This window comes from Sander vitreus, chromosome 16 (genome assembly GCF_031162955.1).
Source record: "Sander vitreus isolate 19-12246 chromosome 16, sanVit1, whole genome shotgun sequence".
Lineage (NCBI taxonomy): Eukaryota > Metazoa > Chordata > Actinopteri > Perciformes > Percidae > Sander > Sander vitreus.
This window is the reverse complement of record NC_135870.1, coordinates 5139399-5151582: the sequence shown is the minus strand read 5'-3', so window position 1 is coordinate 5151582 and position 12184 is coordinate 5139399. Positions and strand designations below refer to the sequence as shown.

The window sequence follows — 12184 nt, the reverse complement described above, 5'->3', positions numbered from 1 at the left end:
CAGTCTGGCCCGATATAATCTCAACCATTAGCATAACAATACCATATAATGAAGTCATGACAAGTTTGGTTCTAGAAAACACCTGGTTCACTCCTCCATTTATAGCATTTAGCCTTTAGGAAAATGTCACTTAGCTAGCACACAGTGCTTAGACGGGAATGCGAGTAAAGTGAAATGCTTCGCTCATGCTGTGTCCCTACTTTTTAACCCCTGTAACTCATATACACGTTATCCAATAGATCGGAGGGGGAATAAAGGCCAGAACACTCAGAGCCACATCATACATTTCAAATGAATGATCCAATCATTCCAGAAGCTTTTAATCTATTAAAACCAAGGGCACAGCAAATTTAATTTCATTCTCCTTCCCCTCTCTCCCTCCCTCACTCTCCCCATAAACTCCTCTTCCCCCCTTTTCCTTCTCCCTCTCTCTCTCCCTCCCTCCAAGTGGAGCAGCTCCAAACCAAAGAGGTACAATCGTGACCTCGTTTTAGGACGTCTATTTGTTTTGATTTTTCCCCCTAATTTCCCTCAGTGTCTTTTTTTGAACGTCAGCGGCCACAATCCAAACAAAGCAGCCTCAAAATGCTATCCGACGCAAAGGCTGCCCGAAGAAGCAACAGTCCGACGGAGGGCGCTTTAATGATGAAGGGTGAATCATTTCAATGAAAAGGTTTTGTGTGTCTTGCAGGAGATCCACATTGTTCAGCGATGGCAAAGAAATAGTAGTGGTAGAAGATACTGAGTCTAACTACAGGGACGATGTCTGCTTCATGTGAGCCTGGTTATAACAACAGACAGTGAAGGCCTCAGACCTTATGATAATATGATTATAAGTGTAATAGTAATTATATTCAATTGAGTGTTGAGATGAAGTTGGAATTAGCTTCATATGTGTAGGAGGAATACATTATACTCATAGTCTCACTTTAGTAAATACTTGTCAAAAGAGATATATAGTAAGAACAACTATTAGTAAAACAAAAATAATCATAATATCATATTTTTTTTATTATATATATATAAAATGTATATTTTTAGGGCTTGGATATAGGGCTGCAATGCACCAAGGAGATCGTCGGCCATCGGTCAAAGTTAGGCCAACGGTGAGCGCCTCTAGTTCTTGCGGTACGTCACGCACCGTCGCTACTCGTCGGCCTTCGACTGCCTTTTTTTGGCCGATTTAACATGTTGAATCGCCGTCAGGGCTGTCAGTGAGAGGAATCCCTCCGATGGGTTATTCAGCTTAAGCGAATTAGTGCACGAGAAGAAAACAGTAATGAGTAATTGATCTCATCTGATCAATCCAATACACAAAAAGCTGTTTGATTATGGATAAATCTGAAGATGATTTACTTTATTAATCGGGCATCACAGTTTCCTACAGAGTGAGTTTCATTTATTTTGCTGACCAACACCCTTAAACCTAAAGACATATTCAGTTTACAATGACATAGAAGAGAGAAAAACATGCAAACCCTTACATTAGAGCAGCTGGAGCCAGAGAACGTTTGGTGTTTTTGCTTGACAAATGATCAATTAATGGAGTAATTGTTTCAAATCTACCTCGATCACTGATCCAAAAATGAAGAAAAAAAACCCTCCAAAACCATCAATTAAATAATTGTCCTTTGAGTTTAGTGCTGCGTCAACCACCTTAAAAACCATACTGGACCCTTTTTAGGTGCATTCCACCATTGCAAGGAATGTCTGATTGCTCCTCCAGACATGGTGGTTAATGAGGGCTTCCTGGTGTTTACCATCAGCTATTTATACTATCTCCAATGTTAGCATCTCTGAGCTCAGCTGGTTCCTCCTCCGCACAGCTTATTATCTCATTATCTCTCGCCTACTTTTGCCTTGTTTTGACTCAGTATTCACCAATATGTCACCATATGGAATCACTGCACCGAGGTATATTATGGACATGCCCTCCTATGAGCAAGAAAGGCAACAGCAATGTTGATGTGCAGCAAAAATAATTTCTCCAAAACTTACTCTGTGCCACCTGCTAACAATGAGGAAAACTGCAGTTTCCCCTTTTTAGTCTTACACCTCATGAACAGCTGTACAAATGGTACCATAAAATAAAAGCATTTATAACTTGGACTAAGAGTCTACAATACTGTAACGCTACTTAGGAGGACGGCACTTTAGCCGAATGCTAATATCATAAAGCTAACACGCTGATGTTTAGCTGGTAAAATGTTTCCCATGTTCGCCATCTTAGCATGCTAACATTTGCTAATTAGTACCACACAAAATGTACAGTTTTGCAGGTACAAACTAAAATTTTTATCTGATTTTATTTATTTATCTTTACAGTTTTGCGAGGTCCTTCCAGCACCGAGCAAAGCCTTTAAACCAGGACACTTTGATTTTACAGCACATTTACCATACAGTTTGGTCTCATTGTTCTCTTTAATTCCTTATTCTTCTTTAATTGTGTTTCCAGCAGCAGCAGGAAGCTGTTTATAGGAAACAAGCTCTGATAAACCGCTAGCTTACCAGCATTAAACGGCACACAAAGTTAGCAACTAGATAGTGAAGAAAGTGGAACATATATCAAGCTAGTTGTTGGAGACTAAAACAAAAGCTAAAAGAAGAGAAATTGTACACTTACATTTGACAGGTGGCCAGAAACACACCTCCACTGGGATTATAATGTTGCCTGCTAGATATGTAACTAAATTGACATTTGTTTGCTAGTACGTTAACTATAACGTTAGCTATAACAACTTTATACGGCTTGTTTAGCCGCTATTCTGCCTAGTGGTCTAGTGGTCACAAATAGATTCATGCAGCTCTAAATTCTGTAATAGAAATGGTAAAATTACAGGTAATGTATCTGCAGCTCTAAACTGCTGCTACTATTAATTTCCTTTCCTTGTAGGGGGCATAGTTTGGCATGTTTACTATGCAGCTCTCATTTGTGGATTATCTGCAGGTTGCTAAACATGACCGGGTACGTTTGTGAGTTTATGAGACACAATGAGATGTTTGGCATCTAAAAGCAATTAGAATAGAGTTCATCATCTATCACAGAGATAAACCTGATGATCTTTTAGCATCTCAGACTCTACTGAGTTGCTGGTTGCTGCTGGTGCTAAACTAGCTAAAGCTAAAACCTAAAAAAAAAAAAACAGGAGCCAAAGGAGCAGGAGAACATCAACTGACAGACAACAAGCAAGAGCACACTAATGATAGAAAGACTGTTTTGTACAAAGCCCAGAAAGTCAAAAAGCTTGGCTTTAGCAAATGTCCATCACAGAACGTCATTCTCTCTCTAGACAAAACCAGTGGGGGGAATATGCAGTATATACTTCAGTTGCTAGGTTGTGTAGCCAAAACAGTTCTGGCAACAATGAAGCCTATTCCAGGTAATGACAGAGTTTCACTTTTTTATGGTAACACCCCTGACATAAATTGCAGTGTGACAGGTACAGTAAGTCTAAACACAGCACATTTAGTTTTCCCTGCTGAGGTCTTTATTCCCATCAGCTTTTACATTTACAGGTAAAGTTTGTGCACAAGAACTGGACATTTAGAGGTTTCAGTACTGAAGCTGCTGGCCACCTCAAACAGCTACAGTCTGAAGCTGAACCGTGACTCGACTGCTTTTAAAGGTCCTATGACATGCTGCTTTTTGGTTGCTTTTATCTAGGCCTTAGTGGTCCCCTAATAATGTATCTGAAGTCTTTTTCCCGAAATTCAGCCTTGGTGCAGAATTACAGCCACTAGAGCCAGTCCCACATGTGTCTGTAGCTTTAAATGCTATTGAGGAGGAGAGAGGGGGTGCAAAGTGGAGGGTGGGGGTGTGGCCTTGACCAACCTTCCTCCTTATGAGGTCATAAGGAGGAGATTCCAGATCGGCCCATCTGAGCTTTCATTTTCTCAAAGGCAGAGCAGGATACCCAGGGCTCGGTTTACACCTATCACCATATCTAGCCACTGGGGGACCATAGGCAGGCTGGGGGAACTCATATTAATGTTAAAAAACCTCATAAAGTGAAATGTTCATGCCATGGGACCTTTAACAGCACAGAAAATAACCTGCAACCTATTTGCTCAAAATGAGAAAATAAGCGCTACGTTCTCTGAAAGTAACAACTGAAACTCTTACTCTTTGACACATGAATCCATGCTGGATCAGAAACTGGCGAGTGAGCAAAATTGTGGTCCATTCCCCGTAGATGTGAGCTCAAACTTACCGGGTGATTAGGACAGCGTTGTCATGGTGAGCCATCCCGTTTTCAGGAATGCTGTTGCCGTCGCTGTGATGAGACAGAATGGATTTTTGCCACTTACAGAAACTGTCCAGAGACTTGTCAGCATGGTGGTTAATCTCCAGGTTAGGCTGCAAAAGAAAACACAACACACATGCAAAACAGTGCAACATGATACTGTATTCAAAAATGTTGATCCCGCACAAAAATATTTGTTACAAATTATTACAATTGTGTCGTATCTTTTTGTATCGTAATGTGTCATGTCCTGTCGTATCGAATTATGTCATGTCAGAAGTTCTGTAATATTGTGTCGTATCGTATTGTGACGTATCGGATCAAGTTGTGTCTTATTGTATCGTGTCATTTTGAATCATGTATTGCGTAATGTCATATCAAATCATATCGTATACTGTACTGTATTCCAATTCAACTTGAAAAGATGCTTTTCATGACTGAATTATTTGGAGGCGTACTGTACTGGGATCAGAGGGAGGTTTAGAGGACCAGTTGTTGGAACAGCAAAAGTTTTTTTTTATTTGATTTAAGAGAAGATGCAGGAGGAGTTAGATAAGTCAAAGAAAGAGTAGAACAAGGACTTGTGATTATTAGAAAAAGCAGGAGAGATGGAAAGAAAACTAGCAGGAGAAGAAGAAGTTGAGGAAGTTGTAGCAGAGTCTGCAAAATGCATCTACTTCCATGAAAATAATGGGTTCAACTAAAGGAAACCATTGCAACGCCAACCGATGATGCAGTGCCGATTTCAGCTGATTGATTACAACACAATACTGAACAACTCAACAGCCCATCAGTGAGTCACTTTTACCATAAAGTAATTGTTTTGTAATCTGTGTGTTCTGATATACTTCCTTCCCTTTGGATCAAAGTGCAGCTCCACTTTACATGAAAACGTTTTTTGGACCCGATGCTACGTAAAGAGCGGCTCTGATCCCTTTAGAAAAAAAACAGATGCTAGGACGGCGCTCTGTTTCTCCCATCACACATACATACACATGTACAGTGCATGTAAGAATCCTCAATCGAGGCTCCCTGAGGGAAGATGCCTGAGCACATCTTTCATCTGAAGTGGTGGCCATATGGTGAATAGTCTCTCTTCTCTCTGCCCTTCAACCACATAAAATACTGCAGCTCACTCACACCAAGCGTATCAGTTATACACTCACTACAGGTGAAGGTACAGACACTTAAAAAAATTAATGGATGAGTCAAAGTAAGTGAATGAATCAGAAAAACAGCAAAACAGGAAAGACGTCAGGGTAGAAAGGGAGTTTTTCCTACCTGATCTTCAGTCAGCACAATCAACCGGGTCACAATAATGTTCACAACATTTCCTAGACTGGCATCACGGTAAAGTTTGGCAACCTGACCTCCAGAAAAGAAGAAAAGACACAAAGTCAGACAAATTGTGTCCATATGTCACAACATCTAATCAACAATCAGGCACTGTACCACATTACTGTAGTATACACAGTGGTGGAAGAAGCATTCGGATAATTTAGCTAAGTAAAAGTATTAATACACACTTTGAAAATACTCCACTACAAGTAAGTAAAAGTTCTGCATTCAAAACCTTACTGAAGTAAAAGTATGTATCAGCATAAAGTAGAGTCAGTGTTTTCCTCTTCTATCTGATGTTTCTGGATTAATATTCCCGCTGCATTAATGTGTATGTTGCATTTTACTGCTGTAGATGTTTAAGATGATGCTCATTCTAACTCCTTTATATATTTGTGCTGTTGTATAGTTTCATCTACAGCAATGCATATTCATATTCTATAAGATAATCATATGTTTGTAGCGTCGCTGTCCTGTGAGAACCACGTATCTGTAAAAACTTTTAATGGTGTCAAAAAAAACAACCCTGCTTTCAGCTTTGTGACGATGCATTTTCCAGCTGATCCAAGAGGCTTTTTAAAGACTTTATTTAGCTTAAGAAGGAGGAGAATTTTCTCAACACATAGAGGGACACTTCATCCTTCGGTTTATCACAAACATTAAACGTCATCAACACATCTGGAGATACGTGGTTGTCACTGGACAGGAAGGGCGTGAAAAACCGTCATCTCAAAAGTAACTAAAGCTGTCAGACAAATGTGGTGGAGTAGAAGTTTAAAGTTACATAAAATGGAAATACTCAAGAAAAGTACAAGTACCCCTAAATTTGTACTTAAGTAAAGTACTTGAGTAAATGCACTTAGTTACATTCCAACACTGGAAATCCTATTAACGAAACTGGCAACAACGGAGAAATTGTACATTCAACGGTGAGGTAGACAACAAAAACAATAACAACATGACCAAAAAATAGGATCAAACTTACAATATTCATTACAGACAAGATGTAGTGCTCAATGTCTTTGCGTCCGTGGTAACCGACCATCATTTTATCAGCAACCACAAGCGTTTCCACGAAGCGCTCGGTGCTGACCGAGCGCCTCTGTCTGCGTGCGCCGCCTGAGTGCTCGCTGTCGTTTCGGGCTCCGGGGGACGAGTGGACAGGGGAAGGTGTGCTCAACGGGCAAGGTGCACTGCTTTTAATGAGGTCTGTGAACGGCAGGAAGACAAAGCAAAGTTATAGTGAATTATGAACTTCAAAATGATGACGCATTATCTGTTTGAGAGAGAGCTGGTCTGTGTATGGTGGATGCGCATAGGTAATCTGCCCCTTTGAACCTTGCAGCTAAAGCCTTTGCTTTATGACCCAGATGCTCTGGGGAGAAAAAAAGTTAAAAGATGGTACATGTTAGGGCATGCAAGCTTCCTGGCGATGACAGCCTTTGCTGTTTCTTATAAGACCTTGGCCCAAATACCTAAATATCCACCTGGTTCTTTTTCCAATTCGTCATATCTCAGCAGACACCGGAGTTGTTTGAATCTTACAATCTGAACATGATTGTTGGTTCTATAAATAGGATTTGTGCTTCTATAAAAGTCAGAGCCAGGAACTCTTTATGCACTGAAGGGCCTTTTTATGAAAGCTGAAGCGAGACTCTTTTCTTACAGGTTGAAAGGTGTCCAGGCCAGGGGTAACTATAGCACACAAGAGGCCCGGTCATGTCTACCAGAACCTGGGCCTAGAACCAAACCAGCGCTTCCTCCAACCTTCTATGTATAGTTATTCCTTTACGTCAGTTCCACCCACACAGAGTCCAACCCAGATGGAGGTTCACCAACCTGAAATGCCACAGCTGAACTCCTGGCTATGTTCTTGTGGTGAGGGAATGGCAGACATTTTATAAATAACATGTTGCTGTGCTTCTTCCAGGTTCCATTCACCGGAGGTGGTGTAGGATATGTTCTTTAATGGCTCTATCAAATACTGTTCTTCCTCTGTTGTTATAACACCATGCTTGTTGGGGAGAGAAAACCAGTGAAAGAAACAGGTTACAAACACAATCAAACATTGATGATAAATGCAGAAATTGTAACATTAATGCAGGTAAAAAACAACTTCCATATTTTGTATTTCTGACTATTTTGTATTCATTCTATTAAAGGTGCACTCCTCCTATATTACACAGGGCAGTTCAGTTTAACTGTGTGTTCAGACAGAATTCAAAGAAAATTTTAGAGGTGACACAATTGCATACAAAGTCAATAGAAAGACGCCATTAGACACAAATCCGCCCAAAGTAGCGCAAATTGACGCAAAGACCGTCTGCATTAGTTGGAAGTGTTTCGGATCGAACGAAGACTTCACACTTATGTTGGACTATATACACGTGTTTCCTGAACATTCAGAGACAAGAGGAAAAAAGGAGAGAGACGGGAGGGAAATAACAGTAAGAACTGTAGTTTCTCACCAGAAACTCCCCAATAAACACAAAGGGTCAATTTTTGCAAATGACGTGCAGAAATTTTTTTTTGAATTCTGTGGCTCTAGTGGAAATGTTCTCAAGTCTGAAAACTTGAGCTGAGATAACCCTGGTGACATCATCAGAAATGACCCTGATGATGTCATCCGGGCTATTTTAGCTTGGGCCTGGAGAATTTAGATTTTTACAGAAAGCTTTCGTTGCAAACTGCGGACGTAGAGTTGGATATGGAAAAATACATTGGCAGGGAAAGTCTGACGAAAGATGTCATTGAGTTGCATTATGGGAAATGAAGGATCCAGCTCTTTTGAATACTAGGGACTAAAAGTCATAAAACAGTTTTTGCTGCTTCAGTTTTTTCTTTGTTATGTCCCTTGCAAGTCTCCCAACTTGCTGAAGGACAATTCCGGCGCAAAACGAACCTAGGGGTTAATAACAGATGTGTACCCACTCGATCGCTCTCTGGGACATGTTTTGATGCTAATCGAATGTGTTTGTAGCTTGAAACAAGCTAGCGCCAAATGAGCTAACACGATGGTGATTGAGACTAAGGCCCACTGATGAAAGCCCTTGCATTTGCAGTATAACAAACTGGGTGTCTGTGTCAACAGGAAAAAATCACAGGTGGCGCACAGTCACTGACATGTTTTCCATCACCCAGCAGTCATTGGTCCGCCAAGCGGAGCTAACGCAACAGCGCTCTTGAAATTCCCTCATGTGGGAAGCGGAGTACTGGTTTTTCCGGTCTCTGCTAGCATTGCAAGTAAAAAGTAACTATGGCCGTACAAACAAAGAAAAGAGCAACGGCTACAGATGTTGAAACTTCAAAAACAAGTGAAAGTGAGATCCAAAAAACACACCTGCAATTACCACTTGTCGCTAAAGGTGCCGCCAAAGAGAACAAAACTGATATCTTCCAGCTTGTAACTTTAAATAACCAACATATTCCCTCATGTAACCTCCTCTCCCCAATGGTGTCATGTTTTAGCACATACAACACATTTGTTTCTAGTCTGCAGTCAAATTTAAGGACCACAAACAATCAATTACATCCAGACCAACATTAAAAAACATGGTTCTCTGCCATTTAACACCCCCTGTGGAGCATAAACAGAGAGAAGTCTTTAAAAATAAGTTTGTAATAAACTCTAACTTGCCTCTGTAAAACCTACAATGAAAGCAATTAATCACACCAGCACACAGAAACACATTCGATTTGGGGTTTTAATAGTGTGTGATGTCAAGATCTCAAACTGTCCAGACAGCTGATTACATTAAAGTACAGACACAGTTTTGTCCATTTTTGGTGCAGTTAGAAAAAAGAGCAAACACTAATTCAATTTATGATACTCTGTCGGTCTTGCCAACACATTTACATTTGCCAATAATAAGCAGAGCCTTTTTGTTCCTTCTTTAGAGTTATTCTGAACCAAGGAGGGATAACAGCTATTAAAACGTCTTCCAATTTCTTGATTAGTAAAGAGAAGCTGGACAGTCACAAAGTCTGTGGATAGAAGCCTGAGGAATTAAACGCTTAGACAGGATAATTAGATGCCTTGTTAGTGCTGATCAGTTTTGTTTTAGAACACAGCACATGGAGTAATAGTTATGATTTAAACACATAATTTAACAGATCACAAAAAAGGATCAACTAAAGAAACGTGATCTCCTTAAAAATTTGAGGATAAAGCGTGATATTGAACACACAAATGGAACGAAAAGCCCTGATGCGTATCACTAACAGATCACTGAGATGATTTTTCTCCACGAGCATCACCTCGCTCCAAGCTTCCTGCAGACTGAGTGTGCCAAGCGGAAGGAAGCCAAGATTCTGTTAAGCAAACTACAATTGCTCTAATCCTTTGGTGCTGCCTCTGAAAGATTGGCTGACATGAGATCAGCCCAAGCTAGGCAAATATTAGTTACCTGGCATTAGTGTTCGGGGGTTTGTTTGAGGACAGCGGTGTGAACTCCGGTCACTTGGAATAATAATAATACCTTTGTACTCACCAGGCCCTTGCAGTTGCTGAGTGCCACTCTGGTCGTGCTGTGCTGATTTTTCAAGAATCCGACATAGTGACAGTTATCTACCATGTTATGACGCCACTCCAGCCCTTCTTTGCCCCAATACTCCACTGTGAAATGTTTTGACACCAAGTGGGGGCTGAGTGTCAGGTTTAAGTGAAAGTGCTTTCCGTAGGCGGACAGTCTGTAGAACAGCCGCGACTCTGGGGCGTCCGGGTGTAACGCAGGCAGCTGTCCCATTAAGGGGTCCACTGCGCCCCGTCTCCGGCGGCCCGGCCGGTGGTGCTTCACAGTGTAGCTCAGGAACTCTCCGCTCTCATCCACCCGTACCGGGACAGTAAGCTGGTAGTGCTGCAGGTAGGACAGGAAGTCCTCTTTTACAGGAGAAAGAAGACAAAGAGAGAAAAGAATTGGATAATGAACATACAAGAGAAGTGTTACGATCTACCTGTCCACCTGTCATACATCATACCTTGAGAGTTGTGTGAAAGTCTGTTGATGCTTTGGAATTCAGAAGCAGCCATCACCACCAGGCTCAGTGTCCAAGTCAGCGTCTTCCACAAAAGTTCCATAATTCAGGGAAAGGTGTGACATGGGGTGCAGGGTAGAGGGTGCTACAAACGGGTTAATAGCACGCGATCGGTCCGATGCCACACCATAACATGTCCATGTTTGTCTCCTTCACTTGAATGTTCTCGTCGTGCTCGAAAGCTCATCCAGGTCTCAGATTTCTCCTGAAGGCGAATGCTTCCACATCTCACTGGCCTCTGAATTCATGTGAGCAGCTTGCAGAAAACACCGTAATCCATCAGACACAGTCCCTCTCAGGTGTAACTCCAAACAGGACGCTTTATATCGGAAACTTGTCTTGACCGATCCATCTGCATTCCTGTGAAGGAAATCCATCAGAGGTTAAATAACATGTTATCTCGCTTCATCAGATCGTTTTCTGTTGTCAGTTAATCGAGTGACAGAAAATGAATGTGTAGCTTTTCAAATAATCAATTGATCATTTGAGTACTTTAAAGCAAAAGGTCTACACGCTCGCTTTCCATTACCACAAATGTGAGGAAGTGCTGTTTGTTGTTGGTTTATCTCATTTTAAATGGAATATCTTTGGATTTTGGACAATTGGTTGGATTAAAAAAAAAAAAATGCATTTTCCACTATTTTCTGACGTTTTACAAATGATTAATTAATTAATTGGCAGATGAAAAAAGAGTGAAACTTCTTATTAATGATGAATCCACAGATGACTTTCTCTCAAACAATCAATCAATCGTTTGGTCAACAAAATGTCACAAAATAATGACAAATTAGGATTTCCCAGAGTCCTTTTATCTGATCAACAGTCCAAAACCCAAAGGTTGACATTGAGTAATATAAACCAACAAGAAGCATATCATCACATTTATGAAGCTATGGCCAGAACAAGTTGGACTGAAACAATTAATCAATTATCTGTTAATGAACAAATCGATTAATTATTTAATCGTTGCAGCTTTTATACACATAGACATTAGCGGAAAGAGGTAAATGAATGGAAATCTAGTACAAAGTTAAACATCGTATAATTAAGGTGTATAGTTTGTTTGGTTTCATGGCTCTGACCTAAAACGTGATTCAACTTGAACAATTCGACAGGATGGACCAACAACTGATTTTAGCCACATTTGGGCCACCGCACTTAGAAAAGATTCCTTTATTGCCATCGCATTGACATACAATGAGATTCAGGTGCACTATCCTTTAAACATACATTAAATACATTAAGTATACTTATCCATCTCACGTTCACACACATGCAACTCACATAGGCCTACACAATGTCAACAAGTGCATGTTAAAAGGTTAGAAGAGTAAAAAAAAAAAAAAAAATACATTATTAGTTCAATATTCATCTACCGGAGTGACAGTTTCATGACTAATGACCTTACAACGAGCGTAATAACCGCATTAAAATGGATGCATACATCTTCAAACAGCGCCAACGGCGCTGACTAGTCGACATGATATCATTTAGTGCAGATTTGTGGTTTTACTCACTGACGCGCTTCACGGCAGCATGTGCAAACTAGACTACTATAAACAAACGTC

At 40.6% G+C, this 12184-nt stretch overlaps 1 protein-coding gene across 1 annotated transcript in view; it reads right to left on the bottom strand.

The window, feature by feature from the left end:
- adamts6 (ADAM metallopeptidase with thrombospondin type 1 motif, 6) overlaps positions 1–12184 on the bottom strand; it is a 67344-nt gene that overhangs the window by 54391 nt on the left and 769 nt on the right. Inside the window, exons 2-7 of the mRNA XM_078272192.1 lie at positions 10560–10976; positions 10073–10461; positions 7422–7596; positions 6568–6791; positions 5526–5609; positions 4212–4357 (exon numbers count right to left, since the gene is read on the bottom strand). Of these exons, the coding sequence (XP_078128318.1) occupies positions 4212–4357; positions 5526–5609; positions 6568–6791; positions 7422–7596; positions 10073–10461; positions 10560–10659 (1118 nt within the window). The 5' untranslated portion in view covers positions 10660–10976. The remainder of the gene's footprint in view (positions 1–4211; positions 4358–5525; positions 5610–6567; positions 6792–7421; positions 7597–10072; positions 10462–10559; positions 10977–12184) is intronic.